The sequence below is a fragment of the Pseudorasbora parva genome, chromosome 15, assembly GCF_024679245.1.
Source record: "Pseudorasbora parva isolate DD20220531a chromosome 15, ASM2467924v1, whole genome shotgun sequence".
Lineage (NCBI taxonomy): Eukaryota > Metazoa > Chordata > Actinopteri > Cypriniformes > Gobionidae > Pseudorasbora > Pseudorasbora parva.
Window position 1 is genome coordinate 44,730,524 of NC_090186.1, and position 14,382 is coordinate 44,744,905.

The following is a 14,382-nucleotide window of genomic DNA, read 5'->3' on the forward strand; positions in this document are numbered from 1 at the left end:
AACGGGGCGATGCAAGCGTTCAATGCGCGCTTTTCTCCATGTGGGAGAGCAACGAGACCACGCCCCCTTTTTGGCGTATTCTTGCGGGCAGGGTTAGTCAACAAACGGTTCTAGTGACGTCATTACAGCAGGAAGTGCAGCGGTGTAGTCCAAACCGGCCGCTCACTGTCGGCATTGAAAGGGAACTTCTGTTTAATAAAATATCTGGCTTGGCATTGAACTTTGAGCTTTATAATTTTACAAGTATTATTTATGCTCTAACAGCAACATTACACACTAACTAAAGTTTGAAAAATGGGATCGCGAAGAATATGAGCTTTAAAGGGATAGTTCTCCCAAAAATGAGTGATATTTATCTGCTTATCCCAAGGGCATCCCAGATGTAGGTGTGTTTGTTTCTTCTGTAGAATACAACTGAAGATTTTTAACCCTTAAATGCATACCTCGGGTCGCTGTCATTCACTACCCTGCTCCTCATTCATTTTTTTTAAGTTACACATCAACCTTCTTAGTATTCCTCAATCAATCCATTTTAAACAATATAACAAGAAAAAAATTATTGAATGCCTGTTTTTTTTCACTAGTTTTTTGTCAAAATTGTATAGGGTCGCTAACGACCCGAGGTATGTATGATTGCACGTATATTTTTTTTGCACAATGATAAATTAATCTATAATGACGAAATAGGGCGCAATTCATCTTTATTCCACAAGGTGGCAATGTCTGATATGCAATGATGAAGTGACGTTTCACTCAGTTACCTCAGACTGAAAGCAAAACAATAATAATTATAATCTGCAAAACTTGAAATGGCTTATTAGTGATTTACTGCAGAGAGCAAGTACTAAACACAATTAAATATTAGTGTCACTGTCTCTTGATGATGGATGTGAACAAGCTGTCAGTGATCAAAATAGATATAGAAGACGTTGAAAATGAGCTTGGAGAATATGCTTGAGATCGCGAATATGAGGCAGATGCTGAATGTCCTGGTAAACGAACTCTGATGAGGACATATGATGGTTTAAAACATCTGTTCAAACTGAACCCTTCCAAGCTCCAAAGGTCACGAAATAAGCTTTATTTTATTCTTCTGTTACTGCTACTCTAACATCAGGAGTTTCAGGGGGTCAGCGTTTTTAGGATTTTTATTTTAGGGGGGCTTAGCCCCCATTGAGGGTAGCCTATGAAAAAAACAAAAAACACTTTTGTTTGGGGTCCAAATTGCGCTATTAACTAGTAGCTTACTAATATGCATACCCATAGGATATTGGCTGTTAATTATTACGTATAAAGCTAATATTAAAACCTTATTGCATGGCCATTTTGTAGCATGCATGCATTAATCTTACCCAATAATGTTGGCAGGTTTATATTCACAGAGATCCCAAATGTTAGGGGGGTTCAGGGGCATGGTCCCCCAAGAACATTTGAATTCTATGATCTACATATGTGCATTTTAAGATGTTCTGAAGGCCAAAAAATTAGATAACAATAGCTTGAAAACAATGGGCAGTAGATTATTTGTCTCTTATCTCCACATCTCTCTTTTTCTCTGTTTTTATCTTGCCCTGACTCTTCCCTTCATAACGCTGAGCTTTGACTGATATAGACTAGTTTTTGCATTTTCGTCAGTGAAGAAAGTAAAAATATGGTTTACATATTAACATACTGATATTTGTTTTATGAATAATTTTCTTAGACATGTTAATTAACTGTTTATTAAAGTTTAAGTTTATTAAATTAATTCACTATATAAACACATTCATTACTAATATGCCCAATACTGAAGAAAAAAACCAAACAACAAACACAAACAAACAAATGGAATTATATTAATTTACAATATATACACATTCATTATCAATATGCCTAATCTGATGAAAATGGCTTTGTTAGTATTTCTTGTTCGTTAATTAGGCCTAGGCTACATTATGAATCACAGGCAAATTTTTAACTCAAAATGACGAAATTAGACAAATGATTATTCATTTGCCTTAATATTTTTGGCTATTGTTTAACATTTCTAACTTAAAGCAGCAGCTGTCAAACATAAATGTTTATTTCAACTGCTTACATTTCTCTCACTTTACGCGGAGTTGCGCTCATGGCCTCAGCAGTTTCTGTTTGAACATTAAGCCCGCCTACTCTGATTTGATTGGTTTTCTCAAATATTTTGACATTGAGGAGCGGTGACAGACCAATGAGGCTCAGATTTACACACACACACACACACACACACCTCTGCTTCTGACGTGCGCTCTGCTCGGCGCCGCTGTGGCAGCGAATTGAAGAACTCAACACACAGACAGACTAAAAGACGGGACGGAGCCTAAGCCTGCCACCAGTTTCATATGTTTTAAAGGTTAATCGCATATTTTTTAGGGGGGCTGAGGCATAAGTTTAAGGGGGCTGAAGCCCCCCTAAAAAGGGCCTAATGACGCCCATGAGGAGTTTTATATATTATCGCAACAGGTAGAGGTCTATCCATGTTAAATATAGATACTGGTCGCTAACGACTCGAATATGTAAGAATGTTTGACGAAACAGTCATGCATTTAAGGGTTAAAGGATTCATTCACTTTCAGATAAATCTTTGCCGATAATTTACTCACCCCAATGTCATCCAAGATGTCCATGTCTTTCTTCAGTTGAAAAGAAATGAAGGTTTTTCATTTCACCGTTTCAGTGCAGCTTCAAAGGGCTTTAAACGACACAGACGATGAATAAGGGTCTTATCTAGCCAAACCATCGTCATTTAAACAAATAAAAAAGTTTGAGTTTAAGCACAAATGCTGGCCTTGCTCAGTTCCGTGCCTGAACCGATCAGTCAAATGAGGCATCTATGTAAATATATCTGATCGTGCTGGTATTTTGACGTTCTTCAGCGGAAGTAGTTTTAGGCGAGCGTGTGGCGGTGCTTTAAATAGCTGTGGCTCGGAGGCTTGCTCCAAACACATCGTTCGATTGTGCTTGTACATGTGTAATGACAATAAACTTAAATCGAATCTAATCTAAGAGTAAACTCGTAACTAAGAGCTTTTACTGCCGTTTAGGAGAGCTCTTAGTGCTAAGATCAAATGTTTTGTGAATACGGCCTCTGAACGTTAGTTTGATAAGGTGTGTTAAACTCGTGGTTCTTCACACAGGCTCGTGGCCGCATATGAACAGCATCAGAGGCTTGAGACGGAGCAGGAGACGCTAAAGAGGAAAGCAGAGAACGGGTAAGCTACGCTCACAAATTAGCCTGCACAATTAATCGGATGTTTACGTAATCGTTCACCGCTGCGATTGCAAAAGATACATTTTACTTGCATTATTCTGAGTGTTCACAACAGACGAGTAAAATAATTTACTCACCTTCAAGTCATCCTAGATGTGACATTTTTTCATACCAAGTTATATTAACAGATGTCCTGAACTAATCCTTTAACCTGACAAGGAAAGAAACCCATTTCAGTGTTTATTTTATTGGCATCTGTAGTTTTCGATCTCTTTCAAAGCAGCTTCACACACGCACCAAACCATAGTTTTATTCATATCTATATTCTGAAGTTTGTTCATGATTATTTTATTTTGTCTGGTGTGATGCAGCTCAGAGGAGTCTGATTCAAAGAGACAGCGGACAGACGACCAATCAGCAGCCTCGGGTCAGATGATGCAGGACATGCAGGCCAACAACGCAGGATACAATTATAACAACTGGTATCAGGTCAGTTTGAGACGCGTGTTTGTACTCCAGTTGCATACGTTTTTCCTTTAAGTTTGAGACTTAAGGGAGGATTTCCCCTCAACTACAAGAATTTTAAAGGACAACTCCGGCGAGAAATAACCCTAGGGGTAATTAACAGATGGTTACCGAGTAGATCGTTCTCTGGGATGCGTTTTCATTAATGTAATGAGTTTTATCTCTAAAAACAGATCAGCTTATAATGCGAATGTATGGGGCATAGGATAAGTGAAATTAAATCGCTAGTTAATACCATTAACAAGGCTCAAAATAGCCTCACACTAACACGGCAGCATAATGAGGGTCCCTACATGCTAACCGAAGCACTGAGAACTTTGTAAGAGTACAAACAGTTTAATAAGAAGATACTTTATAAACACAGAACATTACGCGTTTACAGACGGCAGCCATCTTGGAAAACAGTCTCGACGAGTCGAGCCATCACGAAGTGATGAACTGTAACTTGTAGTTAGTCAACCATATATCTTAATAAACAGATATAAATCATGCATTTCCATGTAATTAGATTTCACAAACTTAACTCCTATCGATCAGCTCACTTAGAACAGCGCTCGTGGCTCGACTAGGAATCGATAGGAGTTAAGTTTGGGAAATCTAATTACATGGAAATGCATGAATTATATCTGTTTATTAAAATATATATTTGACTAACAACAAGGGAAGGCGGCGTCCCATTATGAAACTCCATGTCACAGTTCATCTCTTAGCACAGCGTTCGTGGCTCGACTCAACGAGACTGTTTTCCAAGATGGCAGCCGTCTGTATGCGCGTAATGTTCTGTCTTTATAAAGTATCTTCTTATTAAACTGTTTGTACTCTTACAAAGTTCTCAGTGCTTCGGTTTGCATGTAGGGACCCTCATCATGCTGCCGTGTTAGTGTGAGGCTATTTTGAGCCTTGTTAGTGGTATTAACTAGCGATTTAATTTGACTACTGTGCCCCAAACACTAAGCTAATCTGTTTTTAGAGATAAAACAATTTACCTTCGATTTCACGAGAACGATCTACTCGGTAACCATCTGTTAATTACCCCTAGGTTCATTTAAGTTGAAAGGGGAACCTAAGGGTGATCTTAAGGGAAAATTTCACTTAAAGGGATCCCATGGTGTTGAGACTTGTATGGCTTAATATAACATAAACAATGTCTCTTACTGAATTATGTAGTAGAAAACCCATGAAAGATCTACATTATTTAAAATATCGATTTTATATTTGGACCATGGGCGGCGCCATTTTGTTTGCGTTCTAGGTTAATGACGTATCAGCTGGCGTTACCCGTAGCTATTTTTACCACAACGCAACTCGAAAATTGTTTCAGAGTTAAACAAAACAAATGAAGTGCTTTGTAATTGTACTTAAAACACACTCAAACATACATGTGCACACAAACTCACCTACACAAGTCACAAACAGATCGGCGGGCGCGCACACACCTGACAGACTGCGCTGTCTCAATCGAGATGTTGGGCTGCTCAGTCTCCACGACAGGGGCTGAATCTGAAATCGACCCCCTATACCCTGAAATAGGGCATTATTTGAAGGGACGGCCATTTGTAGTGTTGTCCGACACCATAATGGACATGTTTCAGTGCAGTCATTCAGTCTCACGTTCACCGCAATAACGAGTGTACAGCCGATTTACAGCTGTCCGACTTCACGCACTCGTCTTCATTCACTCCTTCAAGTTGTATTAGTGAACAAAAGTAGCGAATGTTGTGTCTTAAAAGTGAAAGTTTAAAGATTGAGGTTAATTCACTGAGCTTGTGCTCAAACTTTAATGCACAAACCAATCCATCATCACCAAAACATCCTGCCTCTCTTCCTCACGTTACCCCATCCCATCATCCTACCTAGATATTTCCCTCCGCTGGATACATTAGGCATTACAGTTAATCTACTGCATATCAACAGTCTATCTATGATACCAACACAGGGATTGAGGGTTATGTATGCGCGCACGCAGTGCGTGTCTGTGTGTAATTCGCACCGATCTGTTGGGGTGTGTGTGTGTGTTCGCGCCGATCTGTTGGGGTGTGTGAGAGTCTGTGTGAGAGAGAGAGTTTGTGTGCACATGTATGTTTGGGTGCGTGAAGTCGGACAGCTGTTGTGTGTAAATCGGCTGTACACTCGTTATTGCGGTGAACGTGAGACTGAATGACTGCACTCGAACATGTCCACTATGATGTCGGACAACACTACAAATGGCCGTCCCTTCAAATAATGCCCTATTTCAGGGTATAGGGGGTCGATTTCAGATTCAGCCCCTGTCGTGGAGACTGAGCAGCCCAACATCTCGATTGAGACAGCGCAGTCTGTCAGGTGTGTGTGCGGCCGCCGATCTGTTTGTGACTTGTGTAGGTGAGTTTGTGTGCACATGTATGTTTGAGTGTGTTTTAAGTACAATTACAAAGCACTTCATTGGTTTTGTTTAACTCTAAACAATTTTCGAGTTGCGTTGTGGTAAAAATAGCTACGGGTAACGCCAGCTGATACGTCATTAACCTAGAACGCAAACAAAATGGCGCCGCCCATGGTCCAAATATAAAATCGATATTTTAAATAATGTAGATCTTTCATGAGTTTTCTACTACATAATTCAGTAAGAGACATTGTTTATGTTATATTAAGCCATACAAGTCTCAACACCATGGGATCCCTTTAAGATGTTTTATGCAACCGGGCACAGATACCTGTACGTGTCCTATAATCCATAAACAGTTCATTATAAATCACTTACATTTTGGATGCAATATTGACTGTTTTTGTTCTATTTCAGCAGCTAAAATAGTCACAACTGTTTGTTTTCTCTTTTTCCAGCAGTATAATTCGTGGGGAGGTCAGAATTCCTGGGGTCAGTATGGTCAATACGGTCAGTATAACCAGTACTACCCACCGCCGCCGACATAACTGACCACAGCGGCCGTTTCAGAGCTCCTTTCGGGAGTCCTGCCATCTTTTTACCTGCTCGTACAGCGTCAACATTCATACCGTCTCCGATCAGACATTGTGTGTTTTCTTTTGTTGAAAAAGGAGCCCCCCTCCCCCCCTCTTTTGTCTAAGTGCAAGTGAGTTTTTAACGAAGCTTGATTGGTTTAGTGCTTTTGGAGGTTTAGTTGTGTTTCGGTGAGCGATTTACATTTGTGTGGAAGGAGTTGAGAATCCAGCGCTTCAACATCACCAATGCTCTCCTCAATGTGATCCTGTTTTCAGAGATATGCGACACAAAGACGTTTTTTTATTTTGACTTGGTTTCATAATAAAGAGATTGACATCCTACACGCCTGAATGTGATTCATTTCCTTCTGCGGCTGTTTGAATGTTTACATCTATAAATGTACTATTTGCATTTTGTTTTTATTCTAGAGCATCTGGGATTGAATGCAACCGGATTAATGTAATTTGGAAACTGTTAATCTGAAAATCGGTGGATAAAAGCAGGGTCATCATCGGCGGCCATCTTCGAAACACAAGTTCATCTCATTAAAATGAGGAATTCTCCAAAGCTCTTTACCAAGCTCACAAATAAATGTCCTATTTTAAGTCACCAATGAAGTCTGTTAATAAAGTTTTATAATTATAAAAACGTTCAAATCATGAAAAATGCATTTTTTCAGGCTGATCCCGCTAACGCGCATGCGCAGTCATAAGCGCGCAATTAAAACAATGAAGGAGCATCTAACGACCTTGTTCGCGGCAGCGCCATTTTGGACTTTTAGCGCGGATGTAATCAAGTCTGAGGGTACATCTCTTCAATGGGTTGTACTGTGTTTTGAGGTTATTAATTTGACAAAACACTGCAAAAATATCCTTACAGGTAATGTCAGTTGTTGAAAATAAGTGGTCTAGGATCTTTTTTACAGCGAATGCCGTTGAAAACACGGTAAGTCTTCTCTCTCGCGGGCATGGCGCTGCGCTGAATAAGGTCTATTGATTACCGCTTTTATTTTTGTAGGCGGTTTTATTCCGCCATTTTGTGCATTGCCATTTCTTAGTTGTTTGCTTCTTCCTCAACTTGAGTTTTATATCTAAATACAATCTTTACTCATTTATGAATATCGTAACAGAATATCGAGGATAAACCTTCAGAAGTTATAAATAATTTACTTGAAAAGGTTTTATTTTGATGATATATATAATATATAGTGTGTGTGTGTGTGTTTAAACTTTCTATTTATTACCATATTTATTTCGATATTTATTTTTGTACTTAAATTCGGGCTGGTTTTGTTTACCATCGGCCTCTTAAAGATGTGTGTCAAACTAAAAGTCCTAAAAGCTAATTTTTCTTCTTTCCCAGAGAACGCGAGTTCATGAAAAACAGATGAATTTCTTCTCAGCAGATCATCTTTTCACCGAGGGACTCTAACACTCACTGATGCAAACGCAGATGATCATTTTAATATTTACTTTTTGAACTATATATACTCGGCTAACAATGAACGTTCTTTCAAGGTTCTTCCAGTAACGTTAATAGAACGCTTGTTCAAAGTTATCATGTTTAATAACGCTCTCATCTGACATCTGTTCACATTTTTTTTTACACTTCACACACAGTTGCATACATTTAGGCTACATGTTTTTTCAAACCTTAAATTGTTTCAAAAGGTTTGTGCATAATTAAGTCATAAAATGTAGGAAATGTGATTTGGAATGTTTCCTAATAAAGAAATTAATAATTTCCTTTAATTGTAGTTGTTTCTTCTTTTTTCCCTTTTGATTTTTGTATGCGCATGATAAATATCTGCATTTGAGCGAATGTGTATAATGTTAAAAATATATCTGCTTCGCTGACGCGTCACGATCACGTGGGCAGCGCCTTTCCCAGAGTTCTTTGCTCTGCACATGCGCACTTTCCTTTTCTCGTCCGGTTGTGGAACGACTAGCATCATCAAATGTAAGGCCTGATAATCAAATCACTTATTTATCGCGTATATCGGCTTTAATGTACGCCAATGCTGCATATATTGTTTTCATAAGCTTCATCGCCTTGTGTGTTCGAATCCCGAGTCTTAATCTCGTATTTTAAGCCGTTTATGAGCGTTTATTTTCTCCTCGTGTTTCACACGGCGCACGAGACACACACTCGGACACGGGTTTTCCTCAAATATCAGCTTTTTCTGTCATTAAACGTGAAATAACTCGATTAAGTCGCATATCTGTAAGCAGATGACACGTTTACAGTAACTAAGAAAATACAGAAATATAAAATCTTGAGAACATGTCCAAGCTTAACGTTATTCCGTTACAAAATACACAAGAAAGGAAAATAAAACCCGTTTAGGAGCATTAAGATACATGTGTGTGTGTGTGTGTATATATATATATAATACACACATATATTTATATAAATAATTTGTTCCTCCCTTTGTAGCACTTCAAGATTTTCTTTAAAATGTAAAGTGCTTAATAAATAAAATGTATTATTATTTATTAACGCCCAAGTCATTGTGTTAAAGGCGCAATATGTAAGTGTTTCGGATGAAAATATCCACTAGAACAGCGTTATATATATTGTGTTGACTTTTGTACATTATCCCAAATATTCCCAAGAATGTTTAAATCCAGAGAAATCAGTGATTTTTAACTAGGACACAGCCTGTGTGTGTATGTGTGTCGCCTATCAGTGACATCATCCCCTTGGGCAACACCATCGCCACTTTAATATCTGATGTGTTTTATTAGACACTGTTTGGATCATTGATGGACAGAAACTAATGATTGTTCTCCAGCTCAACACAGTTAGTCCTATTGTTTAAATCTGCTGTTGTTGATATACCGCACAGAATATGTTTTAAATAGTTTTAAGGTAAATAGTTTTACCGCCTAATATGATCTCGCTCACCGCAGTGTCAACAAGTGTCTCATAGTAGCGCTGAGTGGCATTATAACGTCAGTTTAACTAGGGATGTCAAATTACACAAATTCCCATGATCGATTAATCGTTAACCTTAATACTGCAATATGATTTTAAAGCGGTGTTTGCATGCGTTTTGACTTTTTAACTTAATTGTGTGTAATGTCGCTGCTTGAGCATAAACAGTATCTGCAAAGTTACAGCGCTGAAAGTTCACTGCAAACGGAGATATTGTCTTTTAAAGTTACAGCAGTTTATTGACTACAAAAATGGCTGGTTTGGACTACAACAAGATTCTTGCTGGGTTGGTGACATCATAAACCCTCGCTAGTCTCCGCAGATGTGACTCCTGCCCGTAATGGGAAGGGGCGTGGCCTTAACCTACCTCCAACTAAAGCGGCGTCTCTTCAGAGCTGTCATTTTCTTAAACGAGCCGCGGCAATGTTTCAAATGAGCTTCTTACGCTAGACAAACGCCTTTATTTTCAACGCGATCACCTTAACCAAACCACTTCGAAACTAAGGAGCCATTTGTCCTCCGATTACAAACAAGCTCCTCGGTGCCGCGTTTGTGGGACTTGTTACGCGCTGTGGGGGATTTAAAAAAAGTGACGTGAGTGGAAGGGAGGCGGCGATGACGGGACTGTGTGTGTGTGTGTGTGTGTGAGAGCGTGTGAGAATGTGTGTGAGAGCGGCAGAGAGATCATAGAGAGATGCGACAGAGTTGCGGCTGTTATTTCAAATAGCGCAGCTTATTTTAATCTAACCGGCTCGGTGGTCGGTCAAGAAAATGTTTAGTTTTCGCCATCCCTAGTTTCATCCGGAGTTAGTGAGTTAATCCAGTTTGATCTGGTTTGTGTGTTGATCCGGTTTGATCTGGTTTGTGTTCCAGCGCTCATCATGCAGCTGTTCCTGCGCGCTCAGTCTCTGCACACGCTCCAGGTCTCCGGACACGAGACGGTCCATGACATCAAGGTGAGGATAACCGTCAGTGCGTTCACATGCGTGTGCTGAGAGGATGGCGTGTGCTCATGCTGTGTGTGTGTGTGTAGGCTCATGTCCAGGCTCTGGAGGGTGTGTGTGTGGAGGAGCAGGTCCTGCTGTTGGCTGGAGTCCCTCTGGAGGACGAACACTCTCTGCTGACCTGTGGCGTCACTGAGCTCTGCACACTGGAGCTGACCGCCAGACTGCTGGGAGGTATGTACACACTCTTAAACACATACACAAACACTGTCTCACACACACTCACTCAATGGGTGCGTTTACATCCATGTTCTTAAGCCGATTATGCCTAATAAGCCGACAATGAACATGGCATTGTAACCGTGGTAACCCGTTTTCTTTTATCGGTGTAAGGTCATACGGCTTTTGTTCACACAGCGCTCGTTTCGGGTCGAACCCCGGAATGTTACTAGGTCCCCGACCCGGGTCGAATTCGGTAATCAATCCCGGCACGTGGTTGCTTTCACACAGAAGGCGACCCGGCAATGCTCCGGGAATATTGCGGGTCCGACGTGCAGTGTGAAAGGGGCTATAGACTACTGCAGCCTATTTAAAATGGCACATGCATCCGTTATATTCTTAATTTAATTTACAAAGCAATCCCTGTAAAGTGTTTAGGTTAACTATAGAAGAGACCAGGACTAGTGTGTGTCGCGCTGGCATGACTCGCATCGGGGCGCGTGGCATCAGGATGGTTTCGCATTAAATTAACGGCATTTAGGAGATCATCCACTCATTTCCCCCGGCCTTTATTTGAGACCGGCCTTTATTTGTTCGGCCACTATCAGAGGCCCGGCGTTTAATTGACTACAGGCGTTTATTTGAGGAAATACGGTATATGCTTTTAAAAGTATAGCCTATTAAAATGGTACAATAGCGTTTGCTCAGTTTAACATGTTGGGAGATCGGGCATTTTGCCCCACGTCATCTTTATTACAAATGACCCAACCAACCGCAACCCAAATATCATTAAAAATATTTTTAGTCATGTAAACGCGGGTTACTTGGGTTGCCGGTTTACTGGTTTGCATGTAAACGGGGAAAACTGAATATTTCAATAAGTAAATATTTGTGAGTTATCAGCTTAGTGGTGTGCTTGCTCATTGTCACACACTCACTAACACACACACTCACTCAATGTCGCAAACACACTCACTCTCACACTATAATTCTATTTATCCTTTACAATGATTTAAATTATCTTTATTTCTAATAGTAATGTATATATTTATGAAATTATTTATTTGTCATTAGTATTTCAGTGTAAGGTCTCTAATGTTGTACTGGTGTTCATCTGGTGTGTGTGTGATCAGGTAAAGTCCACGGATCTCTGGCTCGTGCCGGTAAAGTGAGAGGACAGACGCCCAAAGTGAGTGTGTGTTTATTCTCTTCACATGGGGTGTGTGTGTGTGTGTGTGTTCTGGGGTAACGAGTGTGTGTGTCCGTCTGTAGGTGGACAAACAGGAGAAGAAGAAGAAGAAGACTGGTCGGGCCAAACGCCGCATCCAGTACAACCGGCGCTTCGTCAACGTTGTGCCGACCTTCGGGAAGAAGAAGGGTCCGAACGCAAACTCCTAAACCCGCTCACAATAAACATCAGGATACACTCATAATAAACATCATCCTGAGCTGAACCTGTCGTGTCATGTGATCATTTCATGGGCTACACACACACAATACCAGTATATTCATGCATGAGACTTTGTGTGTGTGTGAGCCTATTTATGTGGTTTATGAGGACACAAATTTGTATAACTACATGGGTATTACACTGGTATTACACTATAAATGTGGTTTATGAGGACATATCAAATGTCCTCATATTTCAAATAGCTTTCAATACATATTAAACAATGTTTTTTTGAGAAAGTAAAAATGCAGAATGTTTCCTGTGATGGGTAGGTTTAGGGGCAGTGTGTGTGTGTGTGTGATGGGTAGGTTTAGGGGCAGTGTAAGGGGATAGAAAATACTGTTTGTACAGTATAAAAACCATTACGCCTATGGAGAGTCCCTGTAAACCACATAGACCAACATGTGTGTGTGATTGACTGAGGGATTGACTGTGTGTGTGATTGACTGTGTGTGTGTGTGATTGACTCTGTGAGATTGATTGTGTGTGTGATTGACTCACACACACAGCAAATCTCAATCACACACACTGTCAATCACACAAAGAGTCAATCTCACAATCAATTACACACAGAGACACAGTGTGTGTGTGAGTGAGACTGATATTGACTGTGTGTGTGATTGACTTGGTGTGTATATATATTTAAAATACAAACTAAATATATAATAAAAACCACTAATAAAATAAAAAATATTTATAATAAACTTAATACAAAAAACGAATTAAACTAATAAAATAAAATGGACAGCAAAACATTTAAAAATGATAATAAAAGAACCAGAATTAAAATGAAAATCAAAAATAGAAAATGTATTTAAACAAAATTAATAAATATGTAGACGTGTAATATAAAACTAATACGTTAAAAATTAAATGGCTGAAATTTAAAAATGTATATTATATTTATATATTTGAAAAAAATAATATAGTGCACATCTTATACACACTCACCTAAAGGATTATTAGGAGCACACACTAATACTGTGTTTGACCCTTTCTCCTCCAGAACTGCCTTAATTCTCCGTGGCATTGATCAACAAGCTGCTGAAAGCATTCTTTAGAAATGTTGGCCCATATTGATAGGAGAGCATCTTGCAGTTGATGGAGATTTGTGGGATGCACATCCAGGGCACGAAGCTCCCGTTCCACCACATCCCAAAGATGCTCTATTGGGTTGAGATCTGGGGACTGTGGCGGCCATTTTAGTTCAGTCAACTCATTGTCATGTTCAAGAAACCAATCTGAAATTATTTGAGCTTTGTGACATGGTGCATTATCCTGCTGGAAGTAGCCATCAGAGGATGGGCACATGGTGGTCATAAAGGGATGGACATGGTCAGAAACAATGCTCAGGTAGGCCGTGGCATTTAAACGATGCCCAATTGGCACTAAGGGGCCTAAAGTGTGCCAAGAAAACATCCCCCACACCATTACACCACCACCACCAGCCTGCACAGTGGGAACAAGGCATGATGGATCCATGTTCTCATTCTGTTTACGCCAAATTCTGACTCTACCATCTGAATGTCTCAACAGAAATCGAGACTCATCAGACCAGGCAACATTTCTCCAGTCTTCAACTGTCCAATTTTGCTGAGCTTGTGCAAATTGTCGCCTCTTTTTCCTATTTGTAGTGGAGATGAGTGGTGCCCGGTGGGGTCTTCTGCTGGTGTAGCCCATCCGCCTCAAGGTTGTGTGTGTTGTGGCTTCACAAATGCTTTGCTGCATACCTCGGTTGTAACGAGTGGTTATTTCAGTCAAAGTTGCTCTTCTATCAGCTTGAATCAGTCGGCCCATTCTCCTCTGACCTCGAGCATCAACAAGGCATTTTCTCCCACAGGACTGCTGCAGACTGGATGCTCTTCCCTTTTCACACCATTCTTTGTAAACCCTAGAAATGGTTGTGTGTGTAAATCCCAGTAACTGAGCAGATTGTGAAATACTCAGACCAGCCCGTCTGGCACCAACAACCATGCCACGCTCAAAACGGCTTAAATCACCTTTCTTTCCCATTCTGACATTCAGTCTGGAGTTCAGGAGATTGTCTTGACCAGGACCACACCCCTAAATGCACTGAAGAACTGCCATGTGATTGGCTGATTAGATAATGGCATTAATGAGAAATTGAACAGGTGTTCCTAATAAT

General features: G+C 40.1%; 2 protein-coding genes across 4 annotated transcripts in view; both read left to right on the top strand.

The window, feature by feature from the left end:
• prpf39 (PRP39 pre-mRNA processing factor 39 homolog (yeast)) overlaps positions 1 to 7,025 on the top strand; it is a 45,141-nt gene extending 38,116 nt beyond the window's left edge. For 2 of the 3 annotated variants that reach the window (XM_067418334.1, XM_067418335.1), the window contains exons 12-14: positions 3,150 to 3,224; positions 3,595 to 3,712; positions 6,569 to 7,025. In XM_067418334.1, the coding sequence (XP_067274435.1) occupies positions 3,150 to 3,224; positions 3,595 to 3,712; positions 6,569 to 6,658 (283 nt within the window). In that variant the 3' untranslated portion in view covers positions 6,659 to 7,025. The remainder of the gene's footprint in view (positions 1 to 3,149; positions 3,225 to 3,594; positions 3,713 to 6,568) is intronic. The other variant, XM_067418336.1, reaches the window with a different exon arrangement.
• Positions 7,026 to 8,569: 1,544 nt separating this feature from the next.
• Positions 8,570 to 12,240, top strand: faua (FAU ubiquitin like and ribosomal protein S30 fusion a). Its single transcript, XM_067418768.1, has 5 exons — positions 8,570 to 8,645; positions 10,497 to 10,579; positions 10,657 to 10,801; positions 11,920 to 11,975; positions 12,059 to 12,240. The coding sequence occupies exons 1-5, from the start codon at positions 8,594 to 8,596 to the stop codon at positions 12,182 to 12,184; spliced, it is 462 nt and encodes a 153-aa protein (XP_067274869.1). The 5' UTR covers positions 8,570 to 8,593; the 3' UTR covers positions 12,185 to 12,240.
• The last annotated feature ends 2,142 nt before the right edge of the window (positions 12,241 to 14,382 follow it).

Coding starts and splice junctions, on each gene's coding strand:
- faua (XM_067418768.1), top strand. CDS start 8,594: ATGCGCACTTTCCTTTTCTCGTCCGGTTGTGGAACGACTAGCATCATC. Junction 8,646..10,496: donor AACGACTAGCATCATCAAAT/GTAAGGCCTGAT, acceptor TTTGTGTTCCAG/CGCTCATCATGCAGCTGTTC. Junction 10,802..11,919: donor GACCGCCAGACTGCTGGGAG/GTATGTACACAC, acceptor GTGTGTGATCAG/GTAAAGTCCACGGATCTCTG.